Source organism: Leucoraja erinacea, chromosome 17 (assembly GCF_028641065.1).
Source record: "Leucoraja erinacea ecotype New England chromosome 17, Leri_hhj_1, whole genome shotgun sequence".
Taxonomy (NCBI): Eukaryota; Metazoa; Chordata; class Chondrichthyes; order Rajiformes; family Rajidae; genus Leucoraja; species Leucoraja erinaceus.
The window spans coordinates 37,624,947-37,641,052 of NC_073393.1; the positions used below are offsets into that span (position 1 = coordinate 37,624,947).

General features: G+C 41.4%; 1 protein-coding gene across 3 annotated transcripts in view; it reads left to right on the top strand.

The window, feature by feature from the left end:
• adat1 (adenosine deaminase tRNA specific 1) overlaps positions 1-16,106 on the top strand; it is a 48,156-nt gene that overhangs the window by 17,078 nt on the left and 14,972 nt on the right. For 2 of the 3 annotated variants that reach the window (XM_055648975.1, XM_055648976.1), the window contains exons 4-9: positions 98-152; positions 1,485-1,612; positions 3,594-4,302; positions 7,339-7,484; positions 9,533-9,632; positions 13,347-13,433. In XM_055648975.1, coding sequence (XP_055504950.1) covers positions 98-152; positions 1,485-1,612; positions 3,594-4,302; positions 7,339-7,484; positions 9,533-9,632; positions 13,347-13,433 — 1,225 coding nt within the window. Of the gene's footprint in view, positions 1-97; positions 153-1,484; positions 1,613-3,593; positions 4,303-7,338; positions 7,485-9,532; positions 9,633-13,346; positions 13,434-14,894; positions 15,038-16,106 lie in introns of those variants that run through there. The other variant, XM_055648977.1, reaches the window with a different exon arrangement.

A 16,106-nucleotide genomic window follows, 5' to 3' on the forward strand; every position in this document is an offset into this window, starting at 1 on the left:
GGCACCTTCGCAATTCTCATTATAAAAATATTTGTGATTGTACCTTGATTTTGATCTCTTCATGTCATTTACCATGTTTTCTCCAAATATTTTCTAGGCAATATTGTTAATGACAGCCATGCAGAGGTGACTGCACGACGTGGGTTCCTGAGGTGAGCAGTTTAGTTTAGTGATACATCATGGAAACAGGCCCTTCAGCCCGCTGAGCATGCCGACCCCAATCCCCTGTACACTAGCACTACCCTATACACCAGGGACAATTTACAATTTTTTTTTTTTTTACCAAAGCTAATTAACCTACAAATCTGTATGTCTGTCAATTTTGGGAGGAAACCGGATCACCCAGAGAAAGGTCACTGGGAGAACGTACAAACTCCATACAGACAGTGCCGGTGCCGCCCACTTCGTTGAGTAGTTTGTTTTTTTGTAAACAATGCCACTTTTTTAAATAAATTATCCTATTTATACTTTCATTGAAGTGGGAAAATTTAAATCACTGTTAGATTTGTAAAGATAAAAAACTGGAAGAATTATTTTTATTCCGGTGCTAAAAAGAAAGTTTTCTTAACTTGTTTTTAAAGATGCTAAATATTTTCATTAGTACATGCTGACAGACTATGTGGCATTTTTAATGATCATCGATCCTGACAAAAAAATACAGGGAGTCTCTGGGAATACCAAGTAAGTATTCCATTCTGGGAGCTGCCTGTGAGGTGATTTCTCCATGACAGAAATCTCTGTTTTCTATGGTCGCTCATATCGTATTGCTGTATATTCGCTTGCTGTAATTTAATTTCATGCAATAACATTCTACTGCTACCCATAATTAAGCTAATGGAATATTAATCCAATCATTCATAAATACTCTTAACATTTATGAAAATGAAATCAGACAGAGCCTTGGAGGAGAATGAAACAACTAGGAAAGAACTCACGTGTGAATAAAGGGACCAAAAGGGCCTATGATGTCTGGCGAGTTGGCTGTAGGAAAATAAAGAGTAGCCAATGTTGTTCCTTTGTGTAAGAAAGGAAATAAAGAAAATCCGAGGAATTATAGGCCAGTGAATTTGGGTCAGTTTGTAAGGAAGATATTAGAGAGGGTTAAATGATTAATTTATCTCACTGTTATGTGAAACATTTTGTTATGTACATGTGTAGTTTGACAGAATAACAATTCTTCATGCCCAATTTATTAACATCATAATTTCAATTTTGATATAGTGAAGCAGAAAAGTATTCATACGTTTCTCCACTCAGTTATTTCATGTTGCTACAATACACTATGCCGCAATATCATCTATGCTTACTTTTACTGAAAGATGTGCTGTAAAGTTGAAAAATATATTCAAAGGTAATAAGCATATCGCATTCAACCACAAATTGAAAACATTACTATTAGTCACATGTTGATACCAGATGTTAGTAACCCTGCAAATAAATATATTTACCATTATATGTTTTCACTTTTTCACTTTGCATCGAAGGTATTTATATTGTCAACTTAAAGAAGCATTCACCAACAAAAATAGCATCTTTATCAAAAGCGGACAAAAAGCAAAATGGAAACTGAAGCCTGGCATTACATTTGTGTTCTTTACAAGCCATACTCCATGTAAGTTAACTAATAGCGCTGAGCATTTCAACTGTTTAAAATTTTGATAAGGGAAATCTTTTAAGCAGTCCTAGGAAAGGGAGGGTAATGGGAATTTGAAGTACCGTATTTCCTGGCAATGAAGATGCTATTTTTTACCCAAAAATAAGGCACGAAAATGTACCTGCGTCTTTGAGGCCGAAGGTTAGGTTGTTAGCCAAGAAAGATAGACTTAGCTATCCCTCAGTACAGCAACATCAAGAACGGCATGTGGGGAGTCTGGCCCGGGTCAGCATGGCCTGGGCTGCACAAATTGGCTGGGCCGCCAGTGGTAAAGTTGCGGGGAGGGCAGGAGCGTTGAGAAGGAGGGGGTTGGGGATCATGCCAGCAACTCAATCACTCACCGCTGTCGCAACGCTCCGGGCGCAGAGCCACCACATTGTGGCCGGGGAGGGAAGTAGCTTGGGGTGGCTGCGAGTGGCCGCCGGGACCGGACAGTGGAACCAGCCGCCACCTGAGCGCCTTCTGCGGGCCAGCTCACCTCTGGCAGTGCTCTCCGTCTGAACACCTCTCTCCTGCCGCTCGCCGGCCTCGCTCATGTTAGCCGCTTCCCGCAAATCCTTAAATTCCTTCGACGCAGGTGCGTCTTAATTGCTGGGAAATACGGTAGATTTTGCTAGAAATTAAACGATTGGATGCAGATGGCAATAAAAGAATGAGGGAAAGATACGGAATAGTCCATTCCCGTGAGTCTGAATTAGGTGGCCTCAACTTTGAGTTCCACTACTTGCAAGTGGCCAATGTATGATTCTTTTATTAAAAAAAAAAGAAAAATATTAATCTATTATTTATATTTTAAAAATCAACACTTTTTGGAAATATTTTATGTAAACATGTCAATTGGTGTTTCATGTTGTTCACTTTACCTTTGATAATCTGATAAGAAAAGTCAATGATTTTATATGCTTCTGAACAGGACCATGGACAGATGAAAGATACCTAGTGCAGCAATTATTTCATTGAAATTACTGTGTTGGTCAAAATTAGTTTTCTGGCAATTACTCTAGATTGGTTTCTGAAGCATGGTCGTAATTAATTAAGATTAAGGTGACCCTCGTTTCGCTCCAAAACATAATTCACAAAAGTGATAGAATTATTAATCATTTATGATATCTGCATTTCTTCAGCTAGTTACGTTTTTCACCTATTGTTTTCATTCATGATGCATGTAAAGTGGTAAATGAATTTTATCTATTTCATGATTATGATTGGCACATTATGAACAATCATTTGTTTTGAACGAATCGCACCAATCATCCAGTAATCTCTTAGTGCTGCAGACATTAATGAAATTCTGTACTATTGAGTTATTGAATTTCTGTAGACAGTAATTTCGGAACAATGGAATTCTGGAAATCTGGAACAGACAATCTTTCCAAATCAATTTGTATCAAATTGGCAGTAGAGTAGAAATGTCCAAACTGTTGTTTGTTTTCTTCCCGACTGCATTCTTTCAATGTGTCTAAAATGCAGTGTTTAAAGTTTGTAGCAGACAAATAGTTTTAGTACATTTAATTACTGAGATTTTTACGTCCAGAAAAAACATCATGTCTTTCATGTGCCATTATCACAGCATCCCACTGCTTCTGAAATGGTTCCAGAAATATTTCCTTTCCTGTTTCATATTGAAGTTTTATTTAATTTGTTTCATTCATTGGCAATTAAAGCTGGATGAAAACTATTTTTTATGCTTCCTCAGTAACAGCTCAATATTTTAATACCATCACTGAACATGGGAAGGTATTAAAAAACAGATATCAGCAATGGAATTGTGTAAAGTAATTAGACATTTCGAAATACAATTATAATTGTATCATTTTTTTCCTGAGATGCCTCAGCAATTTTATTTCTGTCTACATTTCTTCCAGTGACATGTGATGTCTAATGGCAATTGAAAACTTTGAGTGATTTAAGTAGAAACCTTTACCTTTTATTCATGTAGGTGGTGATGCTTCCATTATTCCAATGATAGAAAATCACAACGAACCTTTAGTGAAAATGAGAGTTGTGGGGAGTGTTGAGCAAAAAGTTATTGCTGTTCAAGATAATAAAAATATTGAAGACGCACAAATATTAAATTATGAAGAGCACTTACTGGACAAAAGACAGAAATGTGATTCAAGTTCAGCAGTGATTCCTGAAAAAAGGATTAAAAGAGCTAATGAAACTGGAGACATATCTGGAAGCAGCAGCATTTGTAAAAACAAACCCGATCATCAGTCTGCAAAAGGAGGCATGGACATCCAGATCAATGATAATCAACCCTGTGGAGCAGAAACAATGTCTGAGAGCAATCACGATACCTCACTATTTCAAAGTGCATTTGCATTGAACACACAAAATAACAAACAGAAACAGATTGAAGTTTCCGATATATACCGAACTGGAGCTAAATGTGTACCAGGTGGCCTTCAAGATTCGCTTGGGCCTGGAATTAATTATCACTGCGTTGAATCCTTGAGAGTGAAACCAGGAAGAGGCAACAGAACATTATCAATGTCATGCAGTGATAAACTTGCACGTTGGAATATTCTCGGTTGTCAAGGAGCACTTCTCATGCATTTCTTTGAAGAGCCAGTGTATTTCTCTTTCATTGTAGTAGGGCACTGCCCATATAGCGAAGAGGTAATGAAGAGAGCTATAATAGAAAGGTAATAATAATTTCTTTTAAACAACATGAAGCCATTCTGACGAAATATTCCGTCATTTAAAAAAAGTATCTAGTAATTAAATATGCAACATTGCTCAATTAAAATTTTCAAGTGCAAAAGTTATCTGAATTATCTTGATTAAATAAAATCAAGCAATTAAAAATGGTATTAAACTGCACCGGGAACTGCATTCAGTCAAATGTAATGAATTTCATTTATTTATCACGGTTACAGTTTATTTGCTCACTCATTGATTGGTTGGCACAGGCAGTATGCAAACATAGAATGGAAGAAAAAAAATGGAACCTGGTGGGGCTGCCTCAGGAAGAAGTGGTATGGAGGAGCAGTGTGGAATTGTGATATGGAGCCTGACCTCCCTGCTAGCACTAAGTTAATGTCATTCAAAAAGGTTGCTCAAGAAATGTGTATTTGTTTATGAAGATGACTTCAAGTAACCCTTGCTTTCCCTCTCTCTCCATCCCTCCCCCTCCCCAGTTCTCGACCAGTCTTACTGTCTCCAACTACATTTTATCTCTGTTTGCGTTGTTACCTTCTCTCAGCTAACACTGATCTATTCTACATTTTCCTTGATCTCTATTCCCTTTGCCCTGTTTTCACACCATCACACTTCCTTATCTATCTATCTCCCTTTCCCCACTGACGTCAGTCTGAAGAAGTGTCTCAACCCGAAATGTCACCCATTCCTTCTCTCCAGAGATGCTGCCTGTCCTGCTGAGTTACTCCAGCATTTTGTGTCTATCTTGGGGTATTTGTTTTTGTAATGATGCCTTTTGAAATCTGAGCATGTGCGAATATTAATCAGATTACAGTAATTGAGTATTTCTTGCATTGGCCGAATAAAACACGGTGATATCCATTTTCATGATGCGGGGCAGGGGGGGGGGGGGATATAAATGTTGCCTTATTTCAATGTTATTTTGACTTTGCATGTTCCTCCCTGGAATTATTGCTCACAGAACATTAAAGAGGAAATGTAATTAACTAAAAAAGAAAACAAGGAAGAAATAATTAAGTAAATGTATATCTGTAATTAACCTGCAATTGCTTTCCACCTGAATTAGCTGCCAAACATCCTGAATTAGCTGCCAAACATGAAAGCAGTGAGGCTGCAGTGTGACCCTTCACATTAAATCTTTTAATTATTTAATTGGGAATGTTAATGGTGAAAGCATTTTGTTTTAAAGCATCCATCTTCTACATTATGTATTACTGAAATTGTGCAGAAGTAAGGAACTGCAGATGCTGATTTACACAAAATGACACAAATTGCTGGAGTAACCCAGCGGGTCAGGCAGCATCTCTGGATAACTCTAGGTGATGTTTTGTGTTGGGACCCTTCTTCAGGTGTAGGAAGCTGGAAGAGAGGAGTGGCAGGGCTAAACGTGACAGGTAATAGGTAGACACAGGCTGGTGGTGGGGAGGGGGGGGGGGGGGGGGGGGGTTGAAAGGCAAATAATTAGAACAAAGGGCAGAGATTATAACAGAAGGTGTGAGACAGAAGAATTGAAGAGTTGCAAATTGTGAAGCCAGAGGAAGGAATGTGGCAGGAGGTGGAGGAAATAAATAGGTACGAGTCCATGTGGGACTATGCAGTTCTCTCTTGTTTGAGTTTCTTCATATATGGTTGGTAGTAGTTGGACTATATAAATTATTGTAGAAATATTATTTGGGGCAGTAAAGGATGAGACAGTAAATGCAGTTTTGTAACATTTAAATAAATTGAGCTGTAATTAGTAAGATGCTTGAAATCATCAAACTTTGCAGAATTAGTTCATGGCTTACTTAAGTATAGGATTTGATTATCATGAGTGATATTTTTGGTTAAAATAATTCATTGATAGGTTCCAAAAATTCATATAAGATCTTTTTTAGTCTTGAAGTTAATACACCTACATTTTTGATATTTTGAATTATGCAATGTTCATCAGGTACTGAAGATATTTTTAAAATTAGATTAAACTCAGAACAGGAATTTGTCATGTTAAAAGAGAGTCTAAGATCTGTATCAAATCTTTACAATATTTTGGATATTATTTCCACAATTAGGGAATTGATTACAATTTAAACTGGAAATTATAATTTCAGCAACATTTTTAATTATTTCAGTTCTGAGAGAACTGCGACCTTTAAAGAATAGTTTTAATATTTTCATACAATTGGAATATGGGATGGAGTCCTTCCTTACCTCTTGAATGACTTTTTATGGTTTTCCATTCACCTTGAGTCCAAACCCCACTCCAAAAATGTAAGCATCTGACCCAAGGCCGACATTTCATGCAAAATGGAAAAAGCCCTGTACAGTTGGAAGTCTTCCTGAAATTCAGATATTAAACCAAATCGTCTCGTGAATGGAAAGGACCTTCATGGTGTTGCATGGTTCTTGTGGGGAATTGGCCAACTTTTGTCCTTCAGCCAACATTACCACGTCAGATATCTGATAATTTATCTATACTCTTAGTGGGATTTTGCCATGTTGAAAATAATTGACATGCTTACCATTATTACTAAAATCAACACATTAAAAAAAGACAGTTAATTGATTGTAAAGCAATTTGCAATATTCCGAATCTTACAAAGAATGCATAAATGCAAGTTTTCTTTCTTCAAGTACTGATATGGGTGCCATGTTCTCTCCCTACTCTGAGAATAATTTCAGTTGCAGGGTAATGATATTTTGCTGCTGCAGTCTTGGATAGTAGTATTGAAGTATTCTTCTGGTTAACAACAGTTTTGAAGATGAAATCTGCAAACGTTTAATTATTTGTCTCTCAAACTGTGGGTCTGAAATACTTCTTTCACTATTTACTGCAAAATGACTACTTCAATTCATCCAACCAACTATTTATGGTATACTTGTTGCTTGTGTACACTTGTTAATCTTAGTTGGAAACTGGTAATTGCAGTTTAGACTTGCAGATTAGACTTGCTCTCAACATAATGTTTTGAGTTGCTATTTCTGGTGGTCCTTTGACGTGTAAAATTAACATAGTTCTCTAAACTGTTCCTTTTCCAAAGGTGTCGTCATGTAGCCTCGCTTCCAAATGAATTCAGAGTCCAAGATGTAAAGATACAACAGTCTCAGTTGCCGTTTGTACATAGTCGCCATTCAGCATTGAGCAACCATGATCCCAGTAAAGGGAGACTTGTACCTTGTGCAGCAGGTATTCAGTTTGATATTTTTTTTTAATATTTATGCAAATGCTCCTCAGAATTTCAGAAAAAACATACCAGAAATGGGATTGGATGCTTAGTTTCTCGTGCCTGCTTTGCTATTCATTAAGATCATGGCTGCCTTTCTCCTCATGCCTCTTTCCCGGATGACGTCCTAACTATTGTCTATTGTCTAACAGGTTTCAAGACCAGCCCCCCAGCTCCAACTGCAAATAGATCTAAAGAGGTTCATAGGTGGGGTTTTCAACTGATACAGGACCACAGTTCTTTAACCTTGAATGGGCAGCTAGAAGTGCCTTTGGTCACTTTAGCCTCAGCAGGTCGGGCAGCATCTCTGGAGGATATGGATGGGTGACGATTCGAGACGATACAGAATAGAGTCTGAAGAAGGGTCACCTGTTCTTTTTCTCCAATATGCTGCCTGATCCGCTGAGTCACTCCACCATTTTGTGTTTATCTTCGGTATAATCCAGTATCTGCAGTTCCTTGCTACACATTTATTGCCTGGGCATCAGGCTCTTGTTTGTCTCCCTTCATTCTTCTTCTTCTTTCATGTCTTCTTCTTAAGTGCAAGGTCTGCAGTAGTACATGGATTATCCAGCAATGGGCATTGCAGTAGGTGTTGCATTGTCTGGGTCTGTGTGCCACAGTCACAGGTTGTTGTACTCTCGATGTAGCCCCATTTGTGCATTGTCACCCTTGACCGCCCGACCCCGTTTCGCAGTCGGTTGGGACATCTCCAGTTCTACCAGTGTCATCAGCACCTGGTGGTAAACGCTTTGCTGCTGGGATGGCCATCTTGGTGGAAATAGGGACAGTGGCTAATCTGTTCTTCCACACCTGGAGGCGAGCTTCAGTTGGTGTTGTTTCCAATGGGGTGACGCTGGTCAGGGAGCCCTTATGGGATTTTAACCACCTAGGAGGGGGCACATGGTTGTGTAATGGGTGTCTATCGTCTGTCTGTTGTTTTGGACGCTCTGTCCTACTTGCAACAGCTCTCCTGATGTCTGGGGGAGCGATGCCAGCCAGTAGGTAGACGTTGTTTATGTCCATAGATCGGAGGCAACCAGTAATGCTACGGCAGCTGGCATTCAAGGATGAGTCGATCTTCTTTGCATGTGTAGAACTCTCTAAAGCAGGGCAGGCGTATTCTGCAGCAGAGTGGTAAGGCTGTAGTACGTACTGTTGTTGGGTTGGCACCCCATTTGGTGGTGGTGAGTTTGTTCAATATGTTGTTGCGGGTTCCCACCTTTGCTTTACTTTCTTCCACATGTCCCTTCATTAATATATTGCTTCCTCTGGACATGCATGATAAAATATTGCATGTGTATGATTCAGAAACAAAGTGGATAGATTCTCATTTTATAAAAGAGCAAAATCTAAAACACTGATTGGTCACATAATTAGATAGAAAAATGTCCTCCAGGGGGAGTTTTAACATTCAGTGATGGATAAAGTGAGGATTTTCACTTTTTGACTTTCTTTTCTTTTGGCTTAGATTATGTTATGATTTCACATGTTACATCATCAACAACATGATAGGCCAGCACAGTGGTGCAGTGGACAGAGCAGCTGCCACACAGCACCAGACACCTGGGATCAATCCTTACCTCGGATGCTGTCTGTGTGGAGTTTGCACGTTTTTGCTGTGACCACGTGGATTTCCTCCAGGTGCTCTGGTTTCCTCCCACATTCTGAAGATGTGTGGGTTTGTAGGCTAATTGGCCTCCATAAATTGTCCCTAGTGTGTAGGAAGTGGAATAACATAGAACTAGTGTAAATGGGTGATCGATGGTCTCGGTGGGCCAAAGGGCCAGTTTCCATGCTGTATCTCTAAACTACAGTAAAAAACTAGTCATTAAACTGCAACTTTCTTTTGGAAAATGCAAGAATTTTGTTTTATGTTTAAGTCAAGCCAACTTGCTCTGCATGGTTCAACATCTGAAAACAATTTTCCTACATCCTTTCATTCAATTCACTCTCCATAATGGTCATCACATAAATCAGACATAATTTTAAAAATATATATATTTTACAGCGTTAAGTTGGAGTGCTGTACCAGACCAACCACTAGACGTCACTGTAAATGGCTATAAACAAGGAGCCACAAAAAAGATACTGGAAACGCCCCAAGCGAGGTACAAATTACTATTTTTTAATTAGCTAAAATAATGTCATTAATATGCAATGGCATTTCTTACTTTTCCTCACACATATGTTCTGTACATTTAAATATATATTACCAAATAATAAGCTAATGGTATTGAATGGTCGATAAGATGAGCAGACTGATAGGCAGACCAGATGAATGTAAGATGAAATTTAATACAGAAAAATGTGGTGTTGAATTTTGAGAAGGGTAACAATATTGCTTATAACCCATCGAAAAAGATCCCACGAAACTGTTTGATAAGGAATTTGAACAGAAGTACATGCCAAGCCAAGGAAAATACTGGGCATAGACACAAAATGCTCTAATAACTCAGCGTGTCAGGTAGCATCTCTGGAGAGAAAGAATGGGTGACGTTTCGCGTCGAGACCCTTCTTCAGACTAGAGTCAGAAAAGGGAAAAACATTATTTCTCTCCAGAGATGCTGCCTGAGTAACTCCAGCATTTTGTGTCTATCGTCGGTTTAAACCAGCATCTGCAGTTCCTTCCTGCACAAAATACTGGGATGTTGACTGAAAGCTTGAATGAAGACAGGATTTTAAGTACACCCTTTTTTAAGAGACATAAAAGATTGCAGATGCTGGAACCTGGAGCAAACTCTGATGGGGGGAGGGGGGAGGGGGGGTTAAACAGCCACCATGGAGATAGAGGGATAGTTAAAGTTTCAGGTTGACACCCTGCATTGGGATGAGTGTAGAGGAGAGCTAGCCATGAGCCTGCAGGTGATAGGTGGAAACAGTTGAGGAGGAGGATAATGGGCAGATGGAGTCAGTTAGGGGAAGGGGATATGAAGTTTTGTGGTATAAATGTGTGGTGATGGGCAGATTGAACCAGGTTGGGGAAAGAAAGAAAAACTAAAGCAGCAGGAATGGGGTTTGGAAAGGTGGTTTGAGTGAATCTAGGTAGATCAGAAGGTAAGAGAGAGGAATGCAAGGTTCTTGAGATGAGAAAATTGAATGTTCATTCCATTTAGTTCCATTTAATCCTCTGAAACATGAGATACTGTTCTAGTTTGCATTTGGCTTTGCTCTGGCAGTGGAGAATGCCAAGGGGCATGAAATGGCATGCAACTGAGAGCACAGATACACGCCAAGTGTTTAGCTAGTCTACAGTTGGTACTGCATTCAGCACCGGTGATGTGGCTTCAAGCATGATACAGTATCGGGCTGTACAACTCTATAACATTATAACTCTATTGTATGATGGGCCATTTCAAGTACAGAAGCACCATATTCCAATTGCCGTTCAAGATTTGTATATGAACGATGCAGTCATATTTTGCTGCAGAGGCAACTGGCCATACCAGGGCCCCATCCCCGACCTCTACCTCCGCTACATCGACGACTGCTTTGGTGCCACCTCCTGCACCCGCACACAACTGACTGACTTCATCCACTTCACCACTAACTTCCATCCGGCACTCAAATACACCTGGACCATTTCCGACACTTCCCTACCATTCCTTGACCTCACTATCTCCATTGCAGGTGATAGACTTCTAACCGACATACACTATAAACCCACTGACTCCCATGGCTATCTGGACTACACTTCTTCCCACCCTGCTTCCTGTAAGGACTCCATCCCCTACTCCCAATTCCTCCGTCTACGCCGCATCTGCTCCACGGATGAGGCGTTCCACACCAGGACATCTGAAATGTCCTCACTATTCAGGGAACGGGGGTTCCCCTCCTCCACCATAAATGAGGCTCGCACCAGGGTCTCTTCCATACCCCGCAACACTGCTCTCTCTCCCCATCCCCGCACTCGCAACAAGGGCCGAGTCCCCCTAGTCCTCACCTTTCACCCCACCAGCCGTCACATACAACATCACATACATCCTCCGTCAGTTTCGTCACCTCCAACTCGCCACATCTTCCCATCTCCCCCCTGCATCTCTTCCAACCTCATCTATTGCGTCCGCTGCTCTAGATGTCAGCAGATCTATATTGGTGAGACCAAGCGGAGGTTGGGCGATCGTTTCGGCGAACACCTCCGCTCGGTCCGCAATAACCAAGCTGATTGCTCATTGTCGACTTCAGGAGGCACAGCACCGACTTAGCCCCCCTACACATCAACGGCGAGTGTGTGGAGAGGGTCAACACCTTCCGGTTTCTCGGCGTCCATATCGCTGCTGACATCTCCTGGACGGACAACACGACAGCGGTCATCAAGAAGGCTCAGCAGCGGCTGCACTTCCTGAGGGTCCTCAGGAAGCACAACCTGGACTCTAACCTGCTGCTGACCTTCTACCGCTAGTCCATCGAGAGCCTGCTGACATACTGCATTACAGCATGGTTAGGCAGCTGCACCATGGCAGACAGGGAGAGGCTTCAGAGGGTAACCAGGACAGCGCAGAGGATCATTGGCTGCCCTCTCCCCTCCCTGATGGACATCTACACCTCCCGCTGCCTTAGCAGGGCAAAGAAGATAATCCAAGACAGCTCCCATCCTGCGTTTGGACTGTTCGACCTGCTGCCCTCTGGAAGGCGCTATAGGTGCATCAAATCCAGGACAAACAGACTCAGGAATAGTTGCTTTCCAAGAATTATATCTACTATAAATTCAAATTCACACATGCACTGACTACACCGCCCAACACGGACTTCCATCTGTATATATGTATGTAGCGCCGCAGAATTTGTGCACTTATTCCCCCCCCATTCTCCCTTCTGTTTTTTGATTTTTCTGTTTCTTGTTTTTTGTGCTAAAATTGTATGTATGCACTGAGTACGAGCAGCTTTCAGTTTCACTGTACATGTATAGTGACAATAAATGGCATATCTATATCTGACCTCCCGGTGGCTCAGCACTTCAACTCCCCCTCCCACTCCGCCTCCGACCTCTCTGTCCTGGGTCTCCTCCATGGCCACAGCGAGCAGCACCGGAAATTGGAGGAACAGCACCTCATATTCCGTTTGGGGAGTCTGCACCCCGGGGGCATGAACATCGAATTCTCCCAATTTTGTTAGTCCTTGCTGTCTCCTCCCCTTCCTCAGCTCCCCTGCTGTCTCCTCCCACCCCCCAGCCTTCTGGCTACTCCTCCTTTTCCCTTTCTTGTCCCCACCCACCCCGCCCCCGATCAGTCTGAAGAAGGGTTTCGGCCCGAAACGTTGCCTATTTCCTTCGCTCCATAGATGCTGCTGCACCCGCTGAGTTTCTCCAGCTTTTTTGTGTAACCTGGCCTTGACTAATGCTCTGTCATCTGCTTCTGCTGCTTTCAATCCTACCTCTAGAGGGAGCTCTGAGAGAATGGATAACATGCAATAAATGGTCCGTTTCACCACACAGCCTGAATGTGTTCCAGAGCCTCACAGCAGTTCCTCATTCAGAGGCAGGTGGTGACTGCTGGTGTATCACGGGGATCAGTGCTTGGGCCCTTGCTTTTGATGATGTATATCAATAATTTTGATAAGGGAACCAAATGCAAAATGTATAAGTTTGCTGATAAGAAATTGGATGGGGATGTGGAATATGTGGGAGATGCAAACAGGTTTCAAGGTGATTTGGACCAGTTCAATGTGTGGTAAAATATAATACAAATGCATTGTAATACGAAATTATCCACATCAGAAGGCAGTTGATTAATCTGTAATTAGTGAATCCATTGGAAACCATTCAGTAGCATCTTTAAAGAAGTAAACGGTGTTACAATATAATAAACTTGATTCTTTATTTATAGGTGTAGAATTTGCAAGGCTGAGCTTTTCATGGTATTCCGAGAACTTCTCACTTTTCTTTCTGAACAGAACTACCCAGTTTCCCTTCGGTAGGTAATCATTTCAGTGGCAAAATATAGAACTATTCATAAAACTATTTCAAATGTAATTGAAATACAAGTAATTTTATATTTAAGTGTATTCAGTAGTGGACTGTTTAACAAAGGAATCCATGACATTAATTCAAGTTTACATTACAAAACAAAGATTTAAATACTGTAAAAGATTATGATGCAAGAATGTTACACCTGTTATGATATTACGTTCAATTCAAATTTTGAGAGCGCAGAGAGACCAGTTTGACTTGTGTTAGCCAAAAGTACATGTACAAGTACATGAAAAATATAGCCCTGTAAAAATGAAATTCATGATTTCTCTCTGAAAGTAAGTTTAAATGTCTCAGTGCGTGTATGATTTTTCAACGTGTTGAGGTAAGTACAGAGAATTTACTGATGAAAATGTGTGTGTGAAGGGTACAAATTTGCATAACTTCTTTCCACCTTACCTCTTGCAAAGATGCATCTGTTACATCTCTGCTCCATCTCTGCTACATCTGTTCCAAAGATGAGGTTTTCCATACATCCAAGATGTCCTCATTCTTTAGTAAATGTGGTTTCCCCCTTCTGTCATAGATGGATCCCCCACATACGTCTCCTCTCGCTCCCTCACTTGCAGATGCATCAGGGACAGAGTTCCCCTCACCTTTCCCCGCCACCAGCCTCCGTATGCGACACATCATCCTCTATTTTTGCTACCTCCAATGTTCATCACATCTTCTCATCTCCACCTCATTCCATTGCCTGCAGAGACCACTCCCTCTGTAACTCCTTGGTTCACTTATCTCTTCCCACCCAAACCACCCCCTTCCCAGGTACCTGCCCCCTGCAACCGCAGGATATGTGACACCTGCCCCTATACTTCCTCACTGAGCTCCATCCAGGAATACCAGCAGTCCTTCCAGGTAAGACAGAGGTTCACATGCACCTCCCCTAACCTCATCTACTGCATCCAGTGTTCCTGATGTGAGTTCCTCCTGTACATCGGCAAGACCAAGCATAGACCCGTTTCGCTGAGCTCTTGTGCTCAGTGAAACAGTTGCCAAGGCCAACTGGATCTCCCAGTTGCTAACCACTTTAACTCCCCTTCCCATTCCCATCCTGATCTTTCTATCCTGGGACTCTTCCAGACCGAGGCCGCACACACAGATTAGAGGAACAACACCTCATATTTTGCTTGGGTAGCTTTCAAACCCAATGGTGTGAACATTGAATGCTCTAATTTTACTTAACTTCTGCAAACACCACCGTCCCAACTCTACCCCCCCTCCCCTCCCCTTTCCTGTCCCTCCCCTTCCTCCACTAAAAGTAAGAAGCTCGTTCCACCATTCGCAACCGTGTACCCCACTTGGTCTCACATCTGTCTCTAGCCAACAGGTAGCCTATCAGGGAACCACCTTGCCTGAGTTCACCAGTTGCCAACCCCGATTTGTCCTGTTTGCTCTTCACTTCCAGTTTTCTTGCCCGCTCTCCCAACTGCAATCAGTCTGAAGAAGGACACGACCCAAAAGGTCGCCTATCCTTTTTCTCCAGTGATGCGCCTGCATTTTGTGCCTGTCCACAGTAGGATCATACAGAATGCCTCTCAGTGGACGATGAATACTTGCCAATTAGGGCAGAATAATATGGTGAAAAGGTGGAATGATTCCAATAATGCACTGTCATAATTCATAAATAAAAAAGATGAATGTTCCGTTTCTGTTCCTAATCATTACATTTCCAGTCAATTCTGGAGATTCTTGTGGTAGGCTAAAGTTTCATATAATTGTTTCAGTCACAGTGAATATTTGGACTCATTTAGCTTGATTTCCATTGTCACAGTGCCTCACTGCTTAACGTGCAACAGTTGTCTAATTTTGCCTTTGGAACAATGGGAAAAAAATGTGATCCCAACATTTTCCGAATGCAAACATAAATGATGCCAAATGGAAACACAGGAAACTGCAGATGTTGAGCAGAACATGAAGTGCTGGAGGAATTCAACGGGTCAGGCAGCATCTTGGGAGGGAATGGACAAATGCCAAATCAGTTTGCAATCCATTTTATTTTAACTGGATCTGAACTGTTTAAAAAGTGCGTTTGTACTGCCAACAACTGCTTATTTCTTGGAATAGTTATATAATGTAAAAACTTTGTTTCGACAGTTTCTTGCAATATGACCGGGAGTAATTAAGTGATCAACCTTGTGTAAAGGCTTACGTTGAGTGAAAGTTAATTTTCAAAGAAAGGATAGATGTTAACTATTTTTTAGTCACATGTGTGTCATTTGATATTGTAATCCAGAATGAAAGAAGGTCAGGAAAGTGTGATGTTTTTAAAAGTGTGCTAACGAGTTCAGAACATGCACGTCCTGATAGCGGAGTCAGGGGATATGGTGAGAAGGCAGGAACGGGGTACTGAATGTGGATGATCAGCCATGATCACAGTGAATGGCGATGCTGGCTTGAAGGGCCGAATGGCCTACTCCTGCACCTATTGTCTATTGTCTCTGATAGAGTGAACGTCAAGGCAGATTGGATGACGAGGAAAATTAAGGCTTTGGTCAGGAGTAAGAAGGAGGCATGGGACTGGTATAGGCAGCTTGGGTCAAGTGTATCCCTGAAAGAGCTAGGGGAACTAATGAGCAAGCTAAAAAAAAGGAAATCAGAAGGGCAAAAAGGGAACAGG